At 37.2% G+C, this 27,053-nt stretch overlaps 1 protein-coding gene across 1 annotated transcript in view; it reads right to left on the bottom strand.

Annotated features, from left to right (window-relative positions):
- Positions 1-2,048: 2,048 nt before the first annotated feature.
- FAM240C (family with sequence similarity 240 member C) overlaps positions 2,049-27,053 on the bottom strand; it is a 48,524-nt gene continuing 23,519 nt past the window's right edge. The window contains exons 2-4 of the mRNA XM_072596869.1: positions 23,653-23,693; positions 8,527-8,675; positions 2,049-2,388 (exon numbers count right to left, since the gene is read on the bottom strand). Of these exons, the coding sequence (XP_072452970.1) occupies positions 2,259-2,388; positions 8,527-8,672 (276 nt within the window). The 5' untranslated portion in view covers positions 8,673-8,675; positions 23,653-23,693 and the 3' untranslated portion in view covers positions 2,049-2,258. The remainder of the gene's footprint in view (positions 2,389-8,526; positions 8,676-23,652; positions 23,694-27,053) is intronic.

Raw genomic sequence — 27,053 nt, 5'->3', positions numbered from 1 at the left:
ATGAATGAGAAATACCAATACATCTCCAGCTGGAAATGCTTCAGTGCAGATACTGACCATTAAAGCAGAAGAGCAGAGACGTTCGTAAAATGGACTTAAGGCATGAATACCTTTGTTATGTGCCAGTATTATAAAATGATAGAATTGGTAACTGATCTCATCAGTTATAGACAAAGGTTTCATGTTACTTTCTGTCAACACTCCCCTCAGCTCCAAGTTATAAAATAAGATATTGCCAGACAGTACAGGACAATCATAAAATAAAATTTCATCAGAATTCCTACAGTAACAGCAGCATTGTAGAGTCAGAAATCTTTGAAAGACTCAAGAAATCTCATCAATACAATGACCTTTTATGATTCCAGAAGACCCATGAGGAAACATACTACTCATATCTCAACAGAAGAGACAGACAGGGTACAAATAGAGACATGGGGGTTTTTGGGACATAAATTATGGGAGAATTTTGCTTGACTATTAATAATTGTTACAAGGTTTTATTTTTTCTCTCTCATTTTCCAATGAGGTAGGAGGAGAGTATTAGGAGGGAGAGAGAATAGATTTTTGTTAATTGAAAAAAATAAATAATAAAGACATCTTTTCCCCTAAATCCAAATTTGATGAAATTGGAGGATCCAGTAAAATCTGAAATGCAGATTCTGTAAATTCCAGCTATTAATGAAATAGAGGACAAAACCACAGCTGAAATCCAAAATTATTTTGAAAATGAATATTTTCATAAATGAATATGAGCCAGAATTTCAGACAAGACAAAACTAAAAATTTTCAAAGTATAGGGACCTAGCAGGACAGATAAGAAAAATGGGATTAGGATTTCCTGCATATCATACCTGTTGTTCTCCTATGAGAGGAAGCTTTCAGTAAAGCCACAGAGGATGAATTCATATTCTAATACTTCTAATCAAACTGTAAGAGTCAGTTATTTATTTACCTATATTAGAACATTAAATATAAAAGAATAATAGGAGGGTAGTGACTTTTACCTGGTTAATTACTAGCTAAACCTCATGGAAAAAGATAAGAAAGAGCTGTTAATATAAATCACTTTAAAGTCTACAAAAGCCCTTTCCTCACTACAATCCTATGACGTTTTTATCATTTAGGAAGATCTAACACAGTTTAGTGACTAGAATCCTGGACTTGGAGCCTGTATTCAAATCTTGCCTCTGATACCTACCAGCTGTGTGACCCTGGGCAAGTCACTTAAACTTTATAGGGTAACTTCAAATTATCTGTAAGATTTAACTACTAATTTCTATACATAACAAGGAAACTGAGGTTTAGTAAGGCTAAATGACTTTTCCACCATCACAAAGCTAGGAAGTGTCCCTGCCAGAACCCAAATCTAGGTATTCTGATTCCCATTTCAAAGGTAGATCTGTACCATGTGTTATGGTCCTTAATCTCTCTATTTTATGTTTCAATTTACTTAACTACAAAAAATGAGAATGATGGTACTTGCTTCATCTATCTCATAGGGTTACTACATGGATAAAAAGAAGTATTTGTAAGCACATTTAGAAGAAAGAATTGAAGAATAGTTAAGTATAGTTTTATTGGTGTTTCCTGTGCTAAAATTCCTTTTGAGTTAATTTTGAGCATTAATGCTAGACAAATTTTCCTTAAATTACGAAGAAAGAGAAGTCATGGAACTGAACAGGACAAGAAGTAGAGTGTAGTCATTGATAAACTTTGGTGTCAGGGAAAAGAACTGTGAGATTTGTGTGTGTATGTAGAGGTGGTGGGCAGGGAGAGGACGTTGTTCTTTTCCTTTGGGTTCATGGGTATGGAGAACTTCTAATTTGGAAACTCCCTCCAGCAATGTCAGTCAAAAATTCATCTGTGATTTCTAATCTTAGAGAATTACCAGGGGGCTTTGAGAGGTTAAAAAGTCACACAACCAGATGAAAGACTTGAACCCAGGTCTCCCAGACTCCAAGACTGGTCTTCTTTCAGTTGCAGTACTTAAGTTGGGGGAGACAGATTCTGATCCATAGAACAGCTAAATCTACATCATGACGAGGATTCTCTTGTGATCTGAACGAAACAATAAACATGGCTACAATTTCATATTGAGCATCTTCCTATGTGACACACATATCTCAAATTAACACTTTAAAATTCCTGCCCAACATTCGACTTGGGCTTCATCTTTTCACTGCTCCACAGAAATCTCCTAAGGAGGCTTTCACTCCCCGTGAAGCAGTGCTTTTCCTATTACCATTTGATTTATAACTTTAGGCTACTGTTTTATCGACAAGGTGGAAAGATTTGATTGGGAGTAGGGATGACTTCTTGGGTAATTCCTGGGACTGCTGGAGCATCTTGAGTCTCCTTTCCAGTCTCTGAGCCCATTCACAGCGGAGCCTGGAGACAGAGAAAAGATACTTTGAGCATATGTGAGGCAACTTTCAGGCCCAAGTTTTTAAAAAATTATTATTCTTCCCCTCTTTTCCCTCCCCCTACCTCAGCTTCTCTCATCACTCTGGCACAGGTGCACTGGAGAGCTCTACCCTGTCACATCCCACTACCCCCAGCAGCCCTTTGACTTTCAAGGCTGAGAAATTTGGAAAACACATGAGTGGGTCGTATCACTTCACACTGAGAAGCCTGTGTGACCTTGTCACATTCCTAATGAGTCACACAATTGCAAAGTGTTCTCATTAGTATTTAATGTCATCTTTTGTAGGTTATGTCCTTAGGCACAAGGAAAGGGCCCTCATCTATTCAAATACTTTTCACTCAAGGCTGTAGTTTACATGAGAAGAGAAAGCTTTAGTTTAGTGCTGACATTATTTTCTGTCTTTCTCATTGTGCTGGGATAGTGGTGGCTGTATTCTTCTGGAGGGGGTTGTGGGAAACCCATGAATCAATCAGTGAACATTGAAAAGAGGAATGACACTTATGAAGTATTTTCTTGGGAGGGAGGAAATGTCTGCCTTGCCAAACTTCTTCATCTCCCAGAGACAGATCTGGGAAGAGGGCGTAGGATGCTTAGAACAACTAATTCAGAATACTTTCTTTAAGAAAGGGTTCAAGTGATCCAGCTACAGCATTTGCTATTCCAGCCATACTTCACACATAAATGGATTGATTACTCTTACAAGTGGATGTGTATATGTGAGGTCCCCCTGCTCCTACAGTGATTTCTCTTTTCCTTAGAAGCTTGCTAAGTCAGTATTTCCCACATATTTAAGCTCTGCTCTGGAACAAAAACTCCACTGTGATAGGGGCTGCCTTTCCTGACCGTTATAGGGATGCTGTCATGCTATTACTTCAAAAGACATTCCATTAAGGTCCTTCGGAGAGGGATGCTGCAGATGTGCTGCAGTGGAAAGAAGGCTGGATTTGGAGTCCAGAGGACTTTGGTTCCAACTCTACCACTTGCTACTTCTTTAATTTTGGACAAGTCATTTCATCTTTAAGTCTACTAATAATCATAGCTAGTATTTATTTAGAGCTTTATGGCTTGCAATTGAGCAGGTAGATGGCACAGTAGATAGAGCACCGGGCCTGGAGTCAGAAAGACTTCAGTTCAAATCCAGCCTCAAGATACTTACTAGTTATATGATCCCGGGCAAGTCACAGAACCTCATTTGCCTCTGTTTTCTCATCCGTGAAATCAGCTGGAAAAGAAAATGGCAAACCACTGTGGTATCTTTGCCAAGAATACCCCAAATGGGGTCATAAAGAGTTGGATGTGACTGATATCGATCAACAAAAAGGTTTGCGAAGCACTTCACAAATATCTCATTTGGTCCTCACAACAACCCTGCAAGGAAGGTGCTATTATCTCCATTTCAGGATGAGTAAACTGAGTCTGAGAGGTTGTGACTTGCCAAGATAGATCCATCCACATAGCTAGTAGGTATCTAAGGCAAGATCGGAACTGAGGCTTTCCAAGTTCAGTCCTCTGTCCATTATGGCCCTTAGCTGCCTATAAATTGAGAGGGTTGGACTAGGTGACCTTGCAAGTCCCTTTCAGTTCTGAATCTATGACTCTTAGCCAGCTACATGGCCAGACATTCCATTCTTGTTCAGTAATTGCTGCTTTCTTGTCCTGCAAAGGAAAGCTCTTTTGGGAATAGTTATGATGATTGCTGGTGGAAGAGAATGATCTTTCACTAACACTCCATGTAAAGGGAAAGTCTAAGCTCAAGACTAAATCACCCATATTAAGCTAATTCCTTGGTTGTATGTTAGGAGACTTTGGAATTGCCATGAACTCAGGCTACAATGATAGCTTGCTAGAGTGTTCTATAATGCACTAAGTGTCTACTTGGAATTCATTTTGTCTTCAGAGGTGCCCTTGGGCGATGAGAAAATCTGGCTTAGTGTTTGTATTTCTATATAAACACCTGAGAATTCAGAACTGGGTAGTTTTGATCTCCAACAGTTTTTGAAAGATGGATGTGTTAATCCCAGAGAATAGATGCCAATGACAATTGCTGGCATCCTTGCTAGGAAACACATACACACACACACACACACACACACACACACACACACACACACACACACACACACACCAGACTTCAATGTTGACATCTTAGATGTCCTAGTTAGTACTTCATGGAATGGGATTTTATGTAATTTTACTTAGTTTTTTTTTTTTGAGAGGAAGTGACAATCCCTGTTCCTAAAAACCCAACCAAACGCATAAACAGAAAAGCAACTAAAATATTTCTTAAGGATATACTACTCTTACTTGCATACTCCCATAAACTCATTTTTTGAAAGCCAGTATGGCATATTTTCCCCAGTTAAAAATGTTTTCTTTGAGGAGTTTCTTTAGCTGTTAGTGATATGGGATCAGTCGAAGAGGTGTATAACTTTGTTTGCTGAAAGTCACTCAGTATTTTACTACTGTTTTTACAAGTTATCAGAAGCTCAATGGGAAATGAATGTTTAGGTCTACCAGCACTATGCATATCCATGTGAAACAGAGTTGAACCTTCTTCATCAGCTTGGGCCACAGAGGACAAAAATTGGAGGAATAAATGGTAATTGCAGAAGACAAATTTTAGACTTAATATAGAGGAAAAACTTACCAAGAACTAGAGGTATCCCAAAGTAGAATGGATTGCTTGGAAAGGAAATGAATTTCCAATCACCAGAGGTGTTTAAGTGGAAAATGAATGTATATGTTCTATAAAAGGAATTCCTATTCAGGGTTGAGTTGAACTACATGACCTATGAGATCTCTTTATACACCAAGATACTGTGATTCTAAATTGCTAGTGGTAGTGGTACTGATGGGACTTCTTGGTTCAGCCTCTCAGCAATAGCAATTGAGGGCAATGTACGTATGTAAATAAGCACAGTGCCTGGTTACACCTATTAAGTTCATTTTGCTGTTGAGTCATTTCAGTCATGTCTGCCTCTTTGTGACCCCCTTTGGGGTTTTCTTGGCAAGGATACTGGAGTGGTTTGCCATTTCCTTCTCTAACTCATTTTACAGATGAGAAAGCAGAGGCGAACAGGGCTAAGTGATTTGCCCAGGGCCACACAGCTAGTAAGTATCTGAAGCTGGATTTGAACTGGGGTCTTTTGATTCCAGGGCTGATGCTCTATCTACTGTGCCACCTAACTGCCCATAGTAAGTGAATAGTAAATGCTTTTACTTCTTGTGTTCCTCTCTCCTTTATGAGAGAAAATATCTGGTAAGAAAGGGAGAATTTGGGGTGACTATAAATTGATGGATATCTCACTATAATATGACCTTTTATTAGGTGGATTTTATACTGTATTATAATGGAGGTCCATCTTGGACCATGACTAAAAAAGTTCATTGCTGGAAATATTAGAATTGACTTTATTATATTACTACCTCATTTATAATGAAATCCTACAGAACTTTGAAGGCAGTATTAATTGATACACTCAAAGTGCAGATTGAAGCATATTTTTTTCTTTTTTTCAGACTTGGTTAATATGGAAATATGTTTTGCATGGTTTCATATGTGTAATAGATATCATTCTTGTTTTCTCAATGGGTGACAGACTTGGTGAGGGAGGGAGAAAATTTGGAATTCAATATAAAAATGAAGTTTAAAACTAAAAAGGGAAGATAATATTAAAGGGAGTCTCTTGTATGAAGAAACAAGAGGGCAAGAAAAATAGGGAATGAAATAAGGACTCACATTTTTGTAATGCATTAAGTTTTAATTTTTTTTCTCTCCCAAGCCTTGTGGGTTAGGTAATATAACTATTATCATCTTCCTCATTTTCCAGATGGCAAAAAAGAGGTTCAGAAAGGCTAAGTGACTTACCCAAGATCACTTAGGCAGTAAGTATCAGAGACTGAACTGCAGATGCCAAGTCTCCTGACTCTAAAACCCTGAGCTCTTTCCACTACATCAACAGGAAAACACCAACAGTATGTCCTTGGCCTTCAGGGCTGGTGTAATGACAACTGCATCATGAGAGAACTTTTCTGTTGCCTCCTGACAGGTGTTTGGGGTAGGATTCAGCAGATAAAAGGAAGGCACTAGTCCATGCTGAGCATGGAGGGCAATCTCATGGAAGGTACAAGAAAGTCAAATGGAACAGTCAAGAGAGGGGTGGGCAGATGAAAAGTGAGAAGAGAAGGGGACAGAAAACTGTGTGTGGTGCTTTGGTGGTAAGTAGATTTGCTTAAGCTTGGAGATTTGGTGCTTAAAGTATCATCTAACCATATATGTGCTTAATAAAAGGAGTCTTGAGTGACAGAGACAGGACCCATATCTTAAAGACACGGTGGAACATAGAGGGAAGGGGGTGCTGACAGAGTAGATTTTCAAGGGAACCTTTCACACTTGGCACAGGCAGTACGGTGGGATCAAATCTCCTCTGGCTGTGCCAGATCTGAAGACTGACAGTCTTCATTTCCAGCACTGGCTTAACAAGGACAACAGCTGGGTACTTTCATTTTGAGATTAGCACTGGGGATGTTTCACATAGAACACTTTGTTAATTTCTTACTCTTCAGAGTCACACTTTCTTGGTATGATTACAAATTAATCTTCCCACTTGGATATATCCTATGGTGACACTCACTTAAGGAATACGTTTTTGGGTCACAAAATTAGTTTTATACAATACTCAAAGCATGGAACCCACACTCATTTAATGCAATCCCCTCCTTTTACAGATGAGGAAACTGGATCTCAAAGACATTACCCAAGGTCATATAAGTAATAAATTAAGTTATCTTTCCTTTGAAGCAGGAGCTTGGTGGAATGGAATGCACAATGGAGCTGAGATCAGAAGATCTAGATTTTAGCCCCTTACTAGACATGTGATAGAAGGAAAGAGTACTGACTAGAAAGTCACTTGGGTTCTTATTTACCTAGGATGCTTACTACCTGTGTAACCTTGGGTAAGTCATTTATTCTCCCTGGGCCTCAGTTTGTTCATCTGTAAAAGGTGATTGGATTAGAGGGTCTCAGAGTTCCGTTACAGCTCCAGATCTATGACAGCCTTCCTGACAGTTTCTCCATCTGTGCAATGAAAATAATACTTGTAAAAAGAGGCTGGCATTGGTGCTAAAGACCTGCTATCAAGTCCTCTCACATAGACTAGCTAGATGACCGTGGGTGAGTCACTTAACTCTCAGTATTTTAGGCACCTCTCTAAGATTAGAAGCTACAGCTGAGTTGCCCATTGGCATTGGTAGAGGGAGTTTTGACACTGAAAGTTCCCTGTACCGATAAAATCACAAATTAAGACCACTCTCTCCACTCTTCCCCTCCTCCCTTCCCACCCCCTGCCCCCAATATTCTATTATTTGTGTACCATAGACAGATTGGATTTAGTCTATCAGCAAAGAGAAAGAATATTAGTTTTGGTCTCAAGCTTCTTACCAACTTCTGAAATCAAATCTAGACGCCATTACTATATATACAGTACTTCATGTTCATATAAACCCCATAAAAATTGAATTGTCAAAGCCCAAAGTTCCACTTCTTCACCATTAATTACAAGGTTCATTCCAGAAACGGTATCATTCATGAGCAGCAATTTCTGCAGAATTATGGCATTATAGTCCTAAAGATTTCTGAGTGATTTATTTGGAGATACTTTCAGAAGCATGTAATCAACACATGGAGCATCCCAACTCTCATGGAGGAAAAACTCTTCCACTGCTCATTTAATGTTTCCAACTGCTTGCCTTTCCTTTCCTGATTATTTTTTTCTTTAACAATTCTAAGCAGAAATTAAGAGTAGTCTCTTCTTGGAATTAATTCCCAGTTAGTGCATTTAATCACTTGTAGATATATAACCCTTTCCCAGGAAGCAAATAGATGGCCCCTAAGAAGTGACAGTGGTATCTTTTGGTTCTCTAGTATTCTAAATAAATCTTTATAGTAACTTCCAAGATGACAGTGTTAATAAGTTGAAGGGCTTCCAGTATCTTGTCAGCATGAAGCAACACTATAATCTGTATGTAATCCACCACTCTATATATGGGTGGGGGTTGGATAAAGCCCAGACAAACTTTACCATTGCATGACAACTACTCACTTCTCCAGGGCACTCCTGCTTATTCGAGAGTTTTCACTTTGCACTCGCTTTGCATGGTGTTCAATTTTTTTCTCCCAGAAGTTTTTCAGTCCATCTGCATCATATACAGTCATTTCAAGACGTTTCCTTCTATAGTTTTTACTCATTTTCTGGAAGAAACAAAAAAAAATTGTAACTTTTTTTGGGGAGGGGGGTATGGTTAGGATGATTGTGGGTGGGAACCAGGAAGTGGACTGAAACAAATACAACAAAATGCCACCAAAGCCCAACCCTCCTCCCCAATCAAACCAAACCAAACCAACAAAAAGCAAAAACAAAAACAAAACCCAAAACCAGTCAGAGGAGACCATAACTGGGTCTTGCATTTCGCATAGTGGAGGTCCACAGTTCACATTGAGGCTTATATCTGAAAGCAACATAGAAGCATCTTATGACAAAAAGCTGCATTTGAGAGAGAACTCTGGCATAACACTGTACTGTGCCAACAATTCATTAGAGATATGCCACTGTTAACCCTATCTTTTATAATAATAATAGCTAACTTGAATATAACTGTTTAAGATTTGTAAAGCATTGTGTGTGTGTGTGCATGTGTGTGTGTGGTGTGCATAGATATTATCTCATTTGATTTTTACAACTTTGTAAAGTAGGTTTTATTATACCTTCAATTTTCAGAAACTTGGAAGTTAAATGACTTGCCCAGGGTCAGACAGTAGTAAGTATCTGAGAAACTGGATTAGCACGTATATCCTAGTGACTCCAAGTCCAACTCTAATCTCTGTGCAATCTTACTGTTGATGGATTATTGTCTGGGAGTGTTCTATGGAAGGTGTAGAAGTGGGAGCTAGCAAATCACCTTGATGAATCTTTGGGAAGGAGTAAGATTTGGTAGGAAAATAGGATTGTGCTTTTCTGTTGTCTCATTCTACTCTGCATTCTAGTCACATGCAGGTATATCTTATCTCCCCAACAGAATTGTAGACATTATTAGGACAGGGTCTGTGTCTTTTTAAGAATATTTTTTGTCTCATATGGCATTTAGCACACAGTAGTTGTTTAAAAATGTTGCTGAATAGATGGAATCATTGCACAGAGTTGAGTGAGTTTGACTCTGTGACATATTAAAAGAAAGAATATGATATTTTCTTGAAGTACTTCAACTACTTCCCAATTAGTCCAAATAATAAATCCCCTGAAGTGATCACATTGTTCAAAATTGCACTTCATATTTTCATTGAGTTGGCGTCAATGACCATATTTTAAATAATTATAATTTACAATAGTATGAATTCTAATATATACAACCACCTCATGGGATACATTATTTATACTAATCAGGACCTAGTTCAATTTCCTGTAAGGTAAATTTATTCATGAGTGCATGGTACCATTTGGAAAATGGTCAAGATATCAATAAGTATCCCAGTGTTCCAAAACATTTCTTTTAGTTGATTTTAATTTTGTTGAATTCACTTTCATGACATCTCAAGCTCAACATGCTTGAAACAAAACTCATTACCTTTTCCCTAAACCTATCACTTCTCCAATCATCCCTATTTTTGTTGAGGGTACCAAATCCTTCCACTCATCTGCGTTTACAACATAGATGCTATCCTGAACTATTTTCTCTTCCTCATCCCTCCTCCATATCAACTTAGATTCCAAGTCATACTTACTTATTTTACCTCCATATCATCTCTCAATTCACCCCCTTCTCTCTCACCCTTCTCACACAGCTACTACTCTAATTCAGGTATTCACCACCTCACCTGGACCACCACAACAGTCCCCTAATTGGACTCAAAGCTTCCAGACTTTCCGCACTACAATATGTCCTCTATATGGCTGCCAAAATTATCTTCTTGTAACATCAGTTGGTCAGGTGACTAGCATTTATTTAGTGGCTATTATGTGCTGGGAACTGTGCTAAACACCAGAAGCTTCAGTGCCTGCTTTTTATCTTCAGGAAAAAATACAAACTCTCCAGTTTATCGTTTTAATCTCTTCACAATATGGCTCCAGCCTACCTTTCCAGAATGATTCTATATCACTCCTCTTCAAATGCTATAGTTCTAGAAAAATTGACCTATTTGCTAGTCCCTAAATTCTGTATTTTGTCTTCCATCTAAATTTGTGCTATTGTCTAGGCTGTCCCCAAGGCTAGGAATGCTTTCTTTTAGCTTTCACCTCTTAGAATCCCTAGCTTTCTTCAAGGCTCTGATTAGGTAGCACCTCATATGAGAAGCCTTCATTGATTACTCTGTTTCTAGCTCTAAATCTTGGTGGTATGATCTGTGATCTATTTGGAATTGATTTAATCCTTTTCAATTGATCATGTATATACTTATCTGTTCATATATTATGTAGACACTGTATATAGGAACTAAGCTCTTTGAGAACTTGCTCTGGTTTTTTCCTTGTATTCCCAGAGGTGAGCAGAGTAGTTTGCATAAGTAGGTATGTAGCAAACTCTTATTGAATTAGACTGGACTGGATCAGAAACTTTACTAACTGACATAATAGAACTCATAGGGTCATAGGATTTAGAATTTTAAAGATTATCCAGGCCAATCCCCTCATTTTAAAATGATGTGCAAAGTTTACATAAGAGAATCCTTCTTTTATGAAGCTTATAGTTTAGAAGAGGATCATGACACATATAATAACCCTAATGCGAAGTATTAGGAAATTAAAAGTACATGAAAAATAATTCGGAGAAATATGAAAACGAACTCTGTTAGAGCCAAGGTGGAAAAGATAAATCACCAACTAATGGAAGATCAGGAAGAAATGGAATTTGTCAGGTTTTTAAAGATGGGTAGGGATTCTACCAGCTAGGTAGTACAGTGAATAGAGTACTGGGCCTGGAGTCAGGAAGACTCATCTTTGTGAGTTCAAATCTGACCTCAGACATTTATTAACGTAGTGACTTTCGGAAAGTCACTTAACTCTGTTTGCTCCAGTTTCCTCATCTATAAAAAGAGCTAGAGAAGGAAATGGCAAACCATTTCAGTAACTGTCCTCCCAAAAACCAAATGCAAATGAGGTCACAGAGAGTTGGAAACTACTGAAAAATGCCTTAACAAGAACAAGAAAAAGAAATTCTATGGGCAAAGATAGAAAGGCATTGTGGGTAAATGAAAGAACATAATCAAAAGTCTAGAGGCTAGAAAGTGAAAAATGTATATACTTCATTTTGGCTAGAGCCATAGAGTACATGAAGGGAAACAGTTTGAGATCAGTATGTAAAGATAAGGGCATCCAGATTGTGGAGGACCTTGAATATTAACAAGGCCAAAGAGTTTGAACTTTACTTGATAGGGAGCCATTGTAGGATTTTGAGGGTAGGAATGACATGACGAGATCTGTCAATATTTTGAAGACTAGTTTGAAGAAGGGGTGGGTACAGAGAGCAGAAGTGGAAAGATTTACTAAGATTTATCTTCAATGCTTCAACCCTGTGCATACCATTATTATTCCCCTATTATAGATGATGAAATTGAGGTTCATGGGCACTAGTAGACTTATCCAAAATCACAAGACTAGTAAATATCTCATGTGGTTTCTGAACTTAAGTCTTCCAGATTCCAACTCTCTACTCTCTATTCACTCTGTCACACTATCTCTCCTATGGGACCTTATGTACTTGTAGGGAGGAATATGACACTATTTAGTGGTTATCTCATTCAAATAGTACTTCAAAGAGTAAATCCCAAAAAGATATTACAATTGAGAAATAGACAGAAGGTCATAGTCAGAAGGGCCTTGCCAACTCAAATAGAATCATTACAATGCCATCTGAAAACTACTTTTAAAGAACTAGAGGAATAACATTTTAAAACATCCTTTACAAGGTTGTCAGAATATGAGAAAAATGAAGTTATTTGTGTGTGCATTCCTCTGAATTGCCAAATGTAAGAGATATGAGGCTCCAATTGGGATTTGAATTAGAAAATAACTGGGAAGTGACATCTCTAGGAAGTCTGTGATGGAAGGATTGCTACTGAGGTAGGTCACTTTCTCTTGTTACCTGATGAGGGTTTTGTTTTTAAAAGAATACAAGTAAAACGCAAACAACCCTTAGGATAGGAAGAATCTTATTTTCATGGTGTCCATTTTCCAAGGAGATCCAAGTACTCCTCAGAATTGTTTCTCCCTTGTTTCTGAAACTAGTGTTTGGGAGAGTTGTCTTCCTTTTCCCTTTGGGAAAATGAAACATAAAAAGATTTTAATTTATTTTCAATCATCTGGTTGGGAAATGGGTGGCCAAATTTTAAACTTATTCAAAGGACATTTAAAAAAATAGAATATTTTATTTTTTCCCCAGTTATATGTCAAGAAAATTTTTAGCATTTATTTTTACAAGATTTTGAATTTCAAAATTTTCTCTCTCCCTCTTCTGAAATGGTAGCAGTTTGATATAGTTTATACATGTGTTATCATGTAAAAATATTTCCATATTAGTAACAGTTGTGAAACAAGAAAGATTAAAAAAAACACAAGAAAGAATAAACTAAGTGAAAAAGTATGTTTCTAACTGCATTCAGAATCTATCACTTGTTTATCTGGATATGGATAGTATTTTCCTTTGTGAGTCCTTCGTACTTGTCTTGGATCATTTTGTTGCTGAAAAGAGCTGAGTCATTCACAGCTGATCATCACACAATGTTGCTGATACCGTGTACAATGTTTTCCTGGTTCTGCTCATTTTACTTGTCAGCAAGTGAATACAAGTGCATACAAGTCTTTCCAGGATTTTCTCAAATCTGCCCGTTCATCTAAAAGGACATTTTAAAAATAAATTTCTAAAGCAAATTAAAACAATATTGAAGTACTACCCCCTGAATCTGTTAGACTGACTAATAGGACAGAAAAGGAGAATTGATTAATGTTGGAGGGGATGTGAGAAAATTGAGACACTAATGCATTGTTGGTGAAGTTGTGAACTGATTCAACCATTATGTAAGCAATTTGGAATTATGCCCAAATAGCAGTGCTTTTCTGGTGGCAAAGAATTGGAAATTGAGGATATGCTCATCAGTTGGGGAATGGCTGAACAATTTGTGGTATATGATTGTGATGGAATACTATTGTGATATAAGAAATGATGAGTTAGATGCTCTCGGAAAAACTTGGAGAGACTTATATGAACTGATACAAAGTGAAGTGAGAACTAGGAGGGCATTGTACACATCAACAGCAATATTATAAGATTACCAACTGTGAATGACTTAGTTATTCTCCGGAAAGCAATGATCCAAGACAACTCTGAAGGACTTATGATGAAAAATTATATCCATCCCCAGAGTATGAACTGATGGAGTCTGAATGCAGACTGAAGTATACTTAAAAAAAACCTTTCCTTATTTTTCAATTTTTTTTCTGTGTTTTCTTTTACAACATGACCAATATGGAAATATGCTTTGGGTGACTATACATGTATAACTTATATGAAATTTCTTGCCTTCTCAATGGGGGGGAGGGAAAGAGAGAGAGAATTTGGAACTTAATTTTTAAAATGAATGTTGAAAATTGTTTTTCCATGTAACTGGGAAAAATACATATAAAATTAGAAAAATTTCTAAATAAGGTATGATAAATTTTAAAGTGGAATTCAAACTCTCTGGGAGTCCTATTTAGTCTTCTTAGTACCATCCATCAAACAATTCATTTCTCTGAATTCTACGTTGAACTGAGTTTGGAAAATGAAGAACAGTAAGAAACAAAATTAAAATACTGTTAGCTCACAGCTTTCCCTTTGGGGAAATTGATTTTTACTGTAAACTGTTATGTTCAATAGAAAGATCTGATCAATGATTTTAGAAGAAAAAATAAGAAAAAAACAGCCATAGGCACAGCTGGAATGCTCAGAGGCCACAGAATAATAGTATCCTGACTGCTGCCAGCAGCACCTTGCTTTTTTACAAAGCAAATGAGACATATACTAATGGCTCCTGGGAATTTGCCCTTTCATATCATGAAATTGTGTTCATAGCATACTTCATGAAAATATTAGACTGTCTTCCCCAGGAGTCACCATTTGTTTAAAAAAAAGTGAGAGAATGTGCTATTTACATCCTCACACCCTTTCATCATTCTATATCTATAAATCACGCTGACACCCAGAAACTCTTCCAGGACGGGCTGCTGGCTCTCAGACAAGCTCTTTAGATAGTTGCACTCTTGTCTCTAAAATCCAGTGTAGGCTGTTGATGGGCTGTCTAAGCCAGCCGGCCCTACCAGTGCCATTCTCCTTTGAATCACATTTCATTCCTCTATGCTAGGCTTGACTTTGATTGAAGAGGGAGATCTGAAATATCCTTCACTCTCCAATTGCTATTAACATACTTGGTATTAAAAAAACAAAACAAAAAATCACCCTTTCCCTCATACAACCGAAGACCCTTTAATTACTATGGATATTTTTCTCTCCAAATCCTCTTGGTCAAGTTAAATGTTACCAGGTACTCTTGGGTGAATTATTATCTTTTCTATTCCATTTATAAAATGAAGGATAGAGAGTTGGTGCTCAGTTGGTATTTGTTTCCTAAAGTGTTCTATATCCATTGTGGTATGTGCAGAACACTAGTTCTTGACTTCACCAGTGGAGGTCAAGCTTTGGCCAATTTGAGTATGATCATCAAGACAAACTTTGGCTGTTTACTGGGGACCAGTCTAGTTAAGTGTGGAGAGACTCATCACCAAGAGATTGCCCAATAAATGATGAACTATTTGGTCATAGCAACTAGTGAAACAATGAAAAAATATATATACACATATGTATGTATATATATAGACATATGTTTGTATATATATACATATGTGTATATATATACACATATGTATGTATATATAGACATATGTTTGTATATATATACATATGTGTGTATATATATAGACATATGTTTGTATATATATACATATGTGTATGTATATACACATATGTATGTATATATATAGACATATGTTTGTATATATATATACATATGTGTGTATGCATATGTATATATATGATGACCTTAATTCCTAAGCAGCCCTTATTTCACCACTTCAGTGATGGTTGGCAGACTGGTAGAATTGGGAGCCAGGGTTTTCAGAATCTCATGATTTTTAGAGCATTTAAGAATATTACTAGAAAACAAAAGGAAATTAAAGTTAATGGATGATTTGGAGGTTCTCCTTGGAGAGACAAATCAGAAATCTAGTGGAGTTGGTGTTATCATAAGTTTCTCTAAAGCCAACAAGAAACATTTCCTGGGATAATTAATCTTCTTACACTGCAGTGTTCATGATGAACATTTGTAAAAAAAAAATACTCTGAAGAGAGTTTTTCTTTGTCTGCAAAGTATAACTTGCAGATGATGAGAAGTAGTGAAATTCTATTATGAACTTGATATGACCTTCCAAATTAAATCAACATATATTTTACTACTTAATAGGCCAATTCAAAGAAAGATATGAGCAACGTATTGGAAATATGCCGCAGGATTAAGAAACAAAAGAGTTCAAGGATTTGTAGCTTACATAGGTGCCTCACACTTTTATATCATAAATGCTTTTCCTATGAAAACAATAAGAAGGAACTGAACATGATGAGCATTGATTGGATTGCAGCTCAAAAAATAAATTTGTCTATATCTTAGGAAAAATGACAGTAGAAATAGGGACTCTGCTAGAGATTTCACTGATCCCAGGGTGAGGAAACTCCTACCAATGCAGGTCAGCAACTTCTCTGCAATGTATAATCAGTCAGAGAGTTGCCTAGAACAGTCAGGACTTACCCTGGGTGCCATAACTGGTTTGTGTCAGAGATGGGAGTGGAACCTAGGTCTTCTGAGCTTCCAAGTCTACCCTCTATCCACTAGTCTACACTGCATTTATGCTAACTGTACTTGAAAGTTTGCAAAGTACTTTGCATACATAATGTCTTCTGAGTGGGGGCTGTGATAATAAAGGAAGTGGGTCCTACAAGTATTATTATTATTGACATTTTACAGAAAAAGACTTGAGACTCTGAAAGGTTAAGGAGTCACACAGTCACATAGCTAGCACAATTGGAATAAGAATTTAGGCTTTTTGACTCCAAAGCTAAGACTCTTCCCACCACACCATGCTACCAGTGATCAGTAGTAACTGGTTACTAATGTTAGAATCCTGTATGAATTAGCTACATCAGTACAGTTAGCACATTGACTTCTTAAAAGGAACAGTAAACTTAACATCACATTACAAGATGGTTGATTGGTTGTTGTCCTTCCTTCTTGAAGAGGACCAAAATGGTATCACCATGATAAAGTGAAATTTCAGTGTATCCGACTGTGGCTGATCAGACCAATACGACCTTGGAATGCTTGTTGGGTTGGGCACAGATAGTCCATGTGAATATTTTGGGTGGATACTCCAGATTTGCACATTCTACATTTATTTTGTGCTGTCTCGATTCTGCTTTGCTCATAGAGCACAGCACCCTTTCTGTTGTGGGCATGCCATGCTGAATGGTCCTGTGCCAGTGTTTCCCATGTGGCACAGTCAACATTAGAAGATAGAATAAAAATGAATAGAATCCATAACATACAATTAAAACATCTCTAACTGATCTTGCTTAAACAAGTTATTGTTGCCCCCAAAAGGGAAATGACTAAAAGGATAGATATTAATGCAAACTACATCAGTTGCCACAATAAGTAGGTCAAATGAACCCAGAAACTGCCTCATCTAACAAAGATTTAATATCTTTATCAAATAGAGATAAGGAAGCCAGGAGCAACAGTAGCTTAAAATGCAAACTGTACAAAAAGTTCATTTCTAAAATCTTGTCATGATCCATATTGCTTTATGAAATAGTGGAAACCAATGCAAAGAAAAACAAGTGTGGAAAGTGCTTTGTAAATTGTAAAGGGATATACGAATGCAAACTATTACTGCATGACCAATTGAGCAGGGATCAATCTCTGAAGATAGTGATGCAATTTCATGTCCAAATGATATGACCTTATCTAGCAATGAATCGATAAATATTTTTAAATGCCTACTGTGTGCCAGGTACTATTCTAAGCACTGAGGATATGAAAAGGGGCAAACAACTGCCCTTGAAATCTTGCTGCTTTCAAAGAACTTGCAATCTAATGGCGATGCAGCAAGCAAACAAATCTATACAAAGCAAACTATATATAGAATAACTGGGGAAAATAAATTATTAATTATAGCTATTAATTATTATAAATTAATTACTAATAATTTATAATAATGTCATTAATTATTGATAACTGGAATTAACAAGGGTTGAGGAAAGATTTTCAGTAAGAAATAGGATTTTAGTTGAGACTGGAAGCCATGAAGGTCAGGAGGAAGACTGAGGAGTGAGAACATTCCAGGCACGTGGGACAGCCTGAGAAAATGCCCAGAGCTGAGAGGGAGTCATGGGTCTTTGAGGAAACCAATGTCACTGGATAGAAGTGCACATGGGTTGGGGGAGTAAAGTGTAAGAAGACTGGAAAGGTAAGCGGGGGATAGTTAGGTTATGAAGGGGTTTGAGTGCCAGACAGAGCATTTTGTATTTGATCCTGGAGGCAATAGGGAGCTATGTTTAAGGACTTCTTAGTAGCTGATTTTGAACAATTTTTAAAATTAATATTCCAGCTCTTGTAATTCATAGGTTATTAAAATAGATGAAAACATTGAATCAAATGTGCAGTGATGTTAGGTGCTAATCCTTAATTTACACAGGCCTCGCTTATTATATCCATTTCTTACAGAAGAATGACTCTCATCCCTGCTCTCCCACCAGCCAAAGGAATAGGAACTTGCTTCCCTGCTTCTTCTCTTTCCTATACCTTTAATGTTGTGACGTTCTAGTCTCCTGGAGCCAGTCGGTCTTCAGTTCAAACTGGATTAGTTTCTCACCTCACCTCAGTGCCACTCCCAGGTGGGAACACTTGGTGATGATGAGTGAAAGGGAAAGAATCTCAGAGTAGAGGGGAATGGAAACCCCTGTTGCTGATGCTCTGAGGCGGTGTCCACTCTCTTTGTTTGGTAGGTAGAGGGGATACAGGTGATGGATAGGTGTTTCCATCCCTTGGGAAAGGGAGGAAGTGAGAAGAGGGAAAACATATTCTTGGGATTCCAAGTTAGGATGGAATTTGTGGTATATAGAAACAGTGCTACCAGTGATCATTAGGTACTAAAAGCACTACTGGAAGTCTATTTTAATTTATGTACGTTATGGATTAAAGAAACTTCTATGGATTGGTTGGGGGAACATATTAATAATAATAGCTGACATTTATATAGTATCTCCTGTGTGTTAAGCACTGTTCTAAGTGCTTTTCAAACATTATTTATACACCCCTGGAAGGTAGGTGCTATTATTATCTCCCTTTTATGGTTAAGGAAATTGAGGTAAACAGACATCAAGTGACTTGACCAAGGTCACACAGCTGGTAAGTGCCTGAGGCTGAATTTGAACTCAGGTCTTCTTGATTCCAGGCTCAGTGCTCTATCCCTTGCACCACCTCACTGTATAATAGTGTTCCTATAGAAATATCTTTTCTGAATTCTGCACAAACTTTTGAACATCGCTTGCTTGCTAGTTGGGCAAGTATATTGCTTTCCATGTACCATACAGATAGGGCCTAGGTCTTCTGTGAATTATATATTGTATGTCATAGCTGAAGATGGAACATGGGCTAATGTGATCTTGTTTAAAGAATAATTAGAAAATTCATCAACTGTTACGGTGTTTTAGATAAGGTTGTGTTAAGGTATACAAAAAGTTTTATAAATATTATATTATTTTACCTTTTAATAATGGTCATAATGGTAATGTAATAATGGTAGGTGCCATTATCCCCATTTTACAGATGAGAAAACTGAGTCAGCCATAGGTTAAGTTACTTGGTCAGGATCACACAGTTATTAAGTATCTGAGACTGGATTTGAATTCAGACCTTTTTGACTCCAGGTCTAGCACTCTATTCACTGCACCCCTTGTTTAAATGTAAGGAGTGACCAAGGGTGTTGGAATAATTTGAGGAACTCCCAAGTCAACCTTATGAGATTACAGGGTGTGGGCCATTGATGGTAATGAAAGGGACATGGAATATACAGAATACATGAAATGTGAGCCTGTCCCCTGATGTCACACTGATGATGGAGTTTTGCAGACTGGAGCTGGATAGAGTGCCAGACCTGGAGTCAGGAAGACTCATCTTCCTGAGTTCAAATCTAGCTTCAGACAATTACTAGTTGTGTAAATCTGGGCAAGTCACTTAATCCTGTCTGCCTCAGTTTCCTCATCTGTAAAATGAGCCAGAGATAGAAATGGCAAATCATTTCAGTATCTCTGCCAAGAAAACCCCAAATGGGGTCACAAGAGCTGGACATGACTGAAAAATGACTGAACGATTAAAGACTGGGGCTACCTTCTGCTGTTTGACTGAATATGAATCAGCTCTCACTCCCTGTGATCTATAAAAGTGACTTGTTCAGTTCAGTCTCTGTCTCTTTCACTCTCTTGAGGACTTCCTCCTTGCTTTTTTTTTTTCTCCTTCTGCCTGCTGGCAGCAGAAATGGACAGTCCATAAAGTTCCTTTGAATTATTATACTTCGAGAGGAAAGTCATTGAATTATTTGGACAATATCTGTCTAACATGGAGGGTAGTTTATTCAGGCATCCCCGAATACTTTTAACTTGGGAGGGAGGGAGAACCTAAGCCAACCATGATAGAGTGGCACTATGAATCTGGAAGAGGTTTTGTAGAACTCTGTTGGAGAGGATTTTAATGGAATTTTTGGATCTTGTTCCTCTAGTAATACCAAATTTCTTTGGGGTGGGTGGTTAGGAGCTAATGGATCACTTGGGTGCTCTGTTTCCATATCAGTTCTTGGGTTCCTGTGATATTTTCATTTTTTGTCAAGAGTAATAAAGTCTATATCATAGCTGATTCCCATTTATGCCTTGGATGATTTTATAGACAGTAAGGAAATAAGCATTTATTAAGTGTCTACTATGTGCTAGGCATTGTGCTAGTCATTTTATAAATATCTGATTTGATCTTCATAACAACCTTGGGACACAGGGGTTATTTTTGTGGTTATTATTCGGTCTTGTCCAACTCTAATTGATCCTATTTGAGGTTTTCTTGGCCAAGATACAGGAGTGGTTTGCCGTTTCCCTCTCTAGCTCATTTGACAGATGAGGAAACTGAGGCAAACAGGGTTAAGTGACTTGCCCAGTGTCACACAGCTTGTAAGTATCTGAGGTCTTCCTGACTCCAGAGCTGGCACTGTATCTACTGTGCAACCTAGCTGCCCATAGGTGTTATTATTATCGTCCCCATTTTGTAGTTGAGGAAACTAAGGTAGACAGTATACATGACTTGTCTAGGGTCTCACATCTAGTAAGTGTCTGAGGCCAGATTTCAACTCAAGTCTTCTTGACCATCTATTTACTTCACCACTTAGCTGCCTGGGAACTCCTTTCCACCATATTTGGTGAAACCTAGACATAAGATATACCCTGAATATGTTAGGATATTTTCTTGGAGAAACTCCAGATTGGGAGTTAGACCCCAGGAATGGACCTGGTCTATGTGATTCCAGAATTTTTTGGGGAGGGGTTGTGGATTTTAGATTATATAAATTATATATTTGATTATAGATTATATAAAATTCTCTTTCAAGATTTGTTTGAAAAAAAAAAGAGCCTTTTGCCTTAAGCCATTACAGACTGAGTCAATGAAAATGTTTACATTTTTTTCACATCTTACATTCTAACTTTAAAGGTTTATGAACATATGACTCTAAGACTCTACTGTAGCTCAACTATTGCTTGAAATTGATGATGTCTATAATACAATGTAAATTGGGGGAGAGGTAGAAAGAGCCCTAGACTTGGAGTCAGGAACCCCTGAGTTCAAATCTAGTCTCAGATATGTACCAGCTGTGTTACCCCAGAAAATCACTTAATGTTCTTCAGCTTTAGTTTCCTCATCTGTAAAATGGGGATTATAATATCCCACCATCTCACAGAGTTGTTGTGAAAACAAAATGAGATAATATTTATAAAGCACTTTGCAAATCTTAAAGTCCTATGTAAGTGCAACTATAAGGCCTTATTCAAAAGAGCTTATTCAGTATGGGGAAAAGAAAAGTGTAATTAGGACCAAAAGTCATGAATTTTCTAGTTCTTCCCTATTCTGCAGATTATCTGATATTTGAATTATGTTGCTTAGGGCAGCAATCTTGCATGCAAATATTTGGAAAGTGTTGTCCAAAGCCAGGGTATATGACAGAAACCTGTGTAAAATATTGAAGGAGTCAAAAATAAAATTACCTTTCGTGAAATTTAGCTGAATCAGCCCTCTCCTGCACAAAGGTGGTGACGCTGATTTTCTGATAGTGACAAACTTGAGAAGGTAAAGATGATAAAAAAGATAATGTGATAGAATATTGATTACCTCTCATCTATGAGAACTTCTCAAGCTCTTGATGAATGTCCGTCTCATGATATTGCCCTTGCTATCCTTACCTCTCTAGGGCTGCAGTGGATTGAGCACAGGGCCTGAAGTTGGGAAGATTGGCAGAGTTCACATCCTGCCTCCAATGTGTGGCCCTGAGCAAGGCACTTAACCTCTGTATACCTCAGTTTCTTCAATGGTAAAATGAAAATAATAATGGCACCTACCTACCTTGCAGAGTTATTGTAAGGATGAAATGAGATATATATTAAAAGAGGAGGGGCTTAGCATAGTCTGGCACATAGTAGGCACGGTATAAATGCTTATTCCCATCTCAAGCCTTTTTAATTGTATTTTCTCTTGCATAATCTATTTTTTAGAAGACTAAGAAATTACCTGTACTCAATAAAAAATGAGAAATTACTTTTTACCACAGCAGCCCACTCTTTTCTTTGCATTTTTAAGGCTGTCATGTTTTAAGAGCATCCCTGTTTAATTTTCTAAAAGATTAGTTATGTGGCATGAGTGAAAGATGGACAGTCCCCTTGATATCCACACGATGTCAAGGGAACAAGATGAAGGCATGCATGAAGGTGAGGGGAACCGATGTGGAGAATGTCCAGGAGGACGTGGACAAAAGAATGGGAAGGCATGGCTGGTTTGAGATCTGTGTCATTGAACAAAATGCCCTCGTTAATGAGATTACAGCTTCACTACAATGATTTTTTTCATCTTAATATTTTATTTTTCCCTACTTTTTAACATTAGTTTTTTAACTTTTAAACATTAGTTTTTTTTCAAACTTGAGTTTCAAATTCTCTCTTCCCCTCCCTCTCCCGGAGATGGTAAACAGTTTAATATTAGTGATACATGTGCAATCATGAAAAATATATTTTCATATTAGTCACATTTTCACTGTCGTGTTGGAGTATATATTATATTATGTTACATTATACTATACTATGTTATGTTATGTTATATTATATTGTATAGTATTATATTATATTTTACTACATCTTCCGCTGAATGTTTAATAATTATACATTAAAGAGCCGAGATACCTTTGGCTTTGTATTCTTACTGAATATAAAATGGTTTCAATGCACAGTACCATAGCTCCTGTCCAGAGTGCTGTTTTCAAAGGATTAGCTGTATTGCTGCTTAATTTTTGTGAGAAAAGTACTTTGCTGCTAAGTAATCTTCCTAAGGTAAACTACTTTTTTCTCATTCCACTGTGTCTTTCTTTCCATTTGTTCCATAATGGCAGCAAGTTCTGAAAATGAGCTCTGCAAAGCAAGTCATCATGGATAATTTTTGGAGTTTAGATGGAAACAAATAAACACTGAATAATGACTGAAGAGACGCTTTGCAACTCTTTCCCTGAAAGAATCATTTGCATTTTTTAAAGTCCTCATGTTTTAAGAGCATCCATTTCCCCCGGAAAAACAAAAAGATAAAGAACAAGACTGAATGCCACCAGTCTTCTATATGCCTGAAATGAAATTGCAAGCACTTTTAACATCGCTATTTTCTATATAGACTCTATACCAACACACTGAGCAGCGTATGTGGTCGCCAACTTTAAAAACAGGCATCTTACAACAAGGGAGAATTCCAGGGGTATAAACAGTAAACTTTGGAATGAGCAGAAGAAAGTTTATAAACTTACCAGGTTGATAAATGCAAGAAGGCTGAGTCAGATGAAAGGAACTGGAAGAGGAAAAAAAAATTCATTGGTCCTTTTAGAGTTAAGGATGAGAACGGAACATGGTGCTAATGAGTAGGAAGAATGATATAATTAGAATAGTAGCAACTTAAAAATAAACTGATAGTTCACGTTTAGGTAGCACTGTCCCCTCTCCTTTTCTGCTTCTTTTGTGCGTTGTCTTTCCCAATTAGATTGTAAACTCCTTGAAAGCAGACTCTTAGTGTGTATGTTTGTGTGTGTGTGTATGTATGTGTGTGTGTATTTATATCTCTAGCTTAGAAGAGTGTCTGGCTCATAGTAAGTACTTAATCAAAGTTTATTTACTATTATTAACTGTAGCTAGTAAAGAGAAGAGTTGGGACTGAAACAAACATGGTACCATGGTCTTTTCACTACACAATGCTTCTTTCATTATAAAAGGCCCTTTTCCCAAAGGATACTAGGAGAAACTAATTGATATGCTAAAGTCATTTCTTTGGGACCCAGTTTTTTTTTTTTTTTTTTTAAGTGAGAGCACTGGGCTAGATTAGTGGTCTCCAAAGTGGGATGAGTACATCCCAGGAAGTATACAGGATATTTCCTTGGGATATATAACACTCATCTGTTAACTTTCAGTTTATTGAAACTGAATTTAAGGATCAACTAATTAAGGACTAATATAAATTAAACCTCACAAATTGGACAGTGGCTTAAAAAGACCCCTGCAAAAGAACTTTGGTTGGAAGATAACATTAATAATGCAAACATGAGCAAACAAGAAAATGGCAGAGTTGACACTTTTATTGCTAGCATGAACTCTGTGCCAACCAGGTTATGAAATGAGCATGATCTAATTATATATGAAAAAAATTCGACCAAAAATTGAAATTATCAACAAAAGTTTTAGAAATATGGATTTACACCCATGATTGATAATAATTAGCCTCATTCTTAGTTTATATTGTTCTTTGAGTCATTGGCTAATATGAACAATACAGCAGAGTTGAGTCAAAATCCCATGTGTAGCCCCGTTGTGGTAGTCACCCCTGTCTTTAACCGCTATTGGCTTATTTCTTTATTAATCTTTATTCCCAGAGTGTAAAGCGTTCAAGAGCTATATTCTGATATTTCCTCATGATATTAGTGCATAACCTTCTAATTAAATAATTAATTGATTATCTCTGAGCCCTCTACCTCAGTCTATATAAACTGGAGAAACTTCATTTTCCACATTTCTCTTATGTTCACTGTCAAAGCCTTTTCTCATAACTTTCTCATGACAAAACTAGGTGGCACAATGGATAGAGTGTGAAACCTCAAGCTGGGAAAGACTGAGCTTAGATCCAGCCTTAGACATTTACTAAATGTGTGACTTTGGGGGAGTCATTTAACTTCTCCAGTTTCCTCCTCTGTAAAATGTGTGTGTTCATCCTTCGTTGCCAAAGAAGACCATGCCATCAGAGAAATAATGACATGACTTGCTCTTGACTTTGTTTTGAGTGAGGGAGGGCTGTGCAGGTCACCAGCCTCACTTCTCCTCCAGAGCCATCTAAATCCAGTGACCAGATATTCATCAGGATGAGTGGAGATGCCCCAGGATGAGGCAGTTGGGGTTAAAGGACTTGCCCAAGGTCACACAGCTGTGAAGGTCCAGTGTCTGAGGTGAGATTTGAACTCAGGTCCTCCTGACTCCTGCACTGGTGCTCTACCCACTGCACCACCTAGCTGCCCTCATCTGTAAAATGAGGATGATAAGAACACCTACCTTCCATGGTTGTAGTGAGGATCAAATGAATTGATATTTGTAAAGCACTTTGCAAACCTTTAATTTTAGGAAAAAGCTACAGCCATTGGCTCCTCTAAGTACAGCTTAGGGATGCTGAGTCCTCATTGAAACCAATGTTTCAGACTGACAGTTAAAGTCTATTGTCTTATGTAACTTTTTCTCAAGTACCATTAACTCATTCATTCTCTCAAGAAAGAAGTTCTCTTAGTTCTTTTTCTCTGTATACCTCATTCTTTCTCTGTCTATGACATATCTCTCCTAGAAGACTTTAAACTGCAAATCTCACTAAAAGTCAATGCCCTTTTATAGATGCAGAGAGAACACCTATAGTCTCTGTGAGAAAAGTTCTTCAAGGTAGAGTTACAATAATAGTAAGCCTTTAAATTATTTTAAAAATTAAAAATGTAAAAAATAAGCTTTTATTACCAAAAATGATTTGTCACCTATAAAAACTCTCATATCTGCACAATTAAAAAACTTAGAACCAGAATTTTCTAACCTGTTTAAAAGTCTTCCAAGAATTCTAGTGCATTTAATCTACTTATTTAAAATGTTAAAATTCAATACTAATTAGGTTTTAATAATAATTGATTGAAAGGGGAGATGGGCATTTACTACCTGAATTTCAGTCAAAGCTTTTGAATTCCAGCTATCATGGAATGAAGTCAGACCACTCAGCTCAAGGGGAGATAATTTAAGAGTCATTGGACTCAGAATCCATGATTTAAAAAAAGCATGGACCCTATATTTCAAGAAATCATAAATGAAAACTTCCCAAATCTATTAGAACCAAAAGGCAAAGGGAAGATAGAAAGACACTGATTATCTTCTGAAGGATCTCTCCCCCCACTGCCAAAGAAAAGTTTTAGAAATTTCATGACCAAAATCCAGACCTTCCACATCAAATTAAAAACAATGAAAACACCCAGAAAGGAATTTCTGTACCAAAGAACCACCGGCAGGATGTCAAAGGACCCAGTAACTTCCACTAAAAAGCCACATGTGGAATACAAAATTCTAAAAGAGAAAAGCCTTTACAACCATAATCCTAAGGGGGAAAAGATAGACCTTTAATGGAATAGAAAAATCTGAAGAACTTATGATAAAAAGATTAATACAAGTATAAGAGACATATAGGAAGGTATATGTATCTGGGCAATTGGAAAGTACTTGATGATGATGTAGCAATGGCATTCCAATAGCAGGAGAAGGAGCTGCTGTTTCATCAGAACCTTAATATCTTCAAAAGATATTGAGAGAACTAAATAAGATTAATTCTATTCTGAGGGTTTTAAGAGGGCAAAAGAAAAAGAAAGGTAAAAAGAGGAATACACTGGAGGAGAAAGGAGAAAAAGGGGGGTGGTAACTTACTTATTCTTATAGTTGGGGTGTATGAAATATATTCAAATATAGAGGAAGGGAATGGAAGTGCAGACTTCAGAAGAGCTCCATCTTATATGGAGAGTACAAAGTAGAGTTGACCTCTATTCATTTTGTATTTCAACATACACGTGAATATACACAGTAGTAGGAAGGGGCAAGTGAGGAAGCAGGAAACAGTAGCAAACAAAATAAACTTTCTGATCCTGGAGGGATA

The sequence above is a fragment of the Notamacropus eugenii genome, chromosome 3 (assembly GCF_028372415.1).
Source record: "Notamacropus eugenii isolate mMacEug1 chromosome 3, mMacEug1.pri_v2, whole genome shotgun sequence".
NCBI lineage: Eukaryota > Metazoa > Chordata > Mammalia > Diprotodontia > Macropodidae > Notamacropus > Notamacropus eugenii.
The sequence above is the reverse complement of the archived record's forward strand: the minus strand, read 5'-3'. Positions and strand labels throughout refer to the sequence as shown.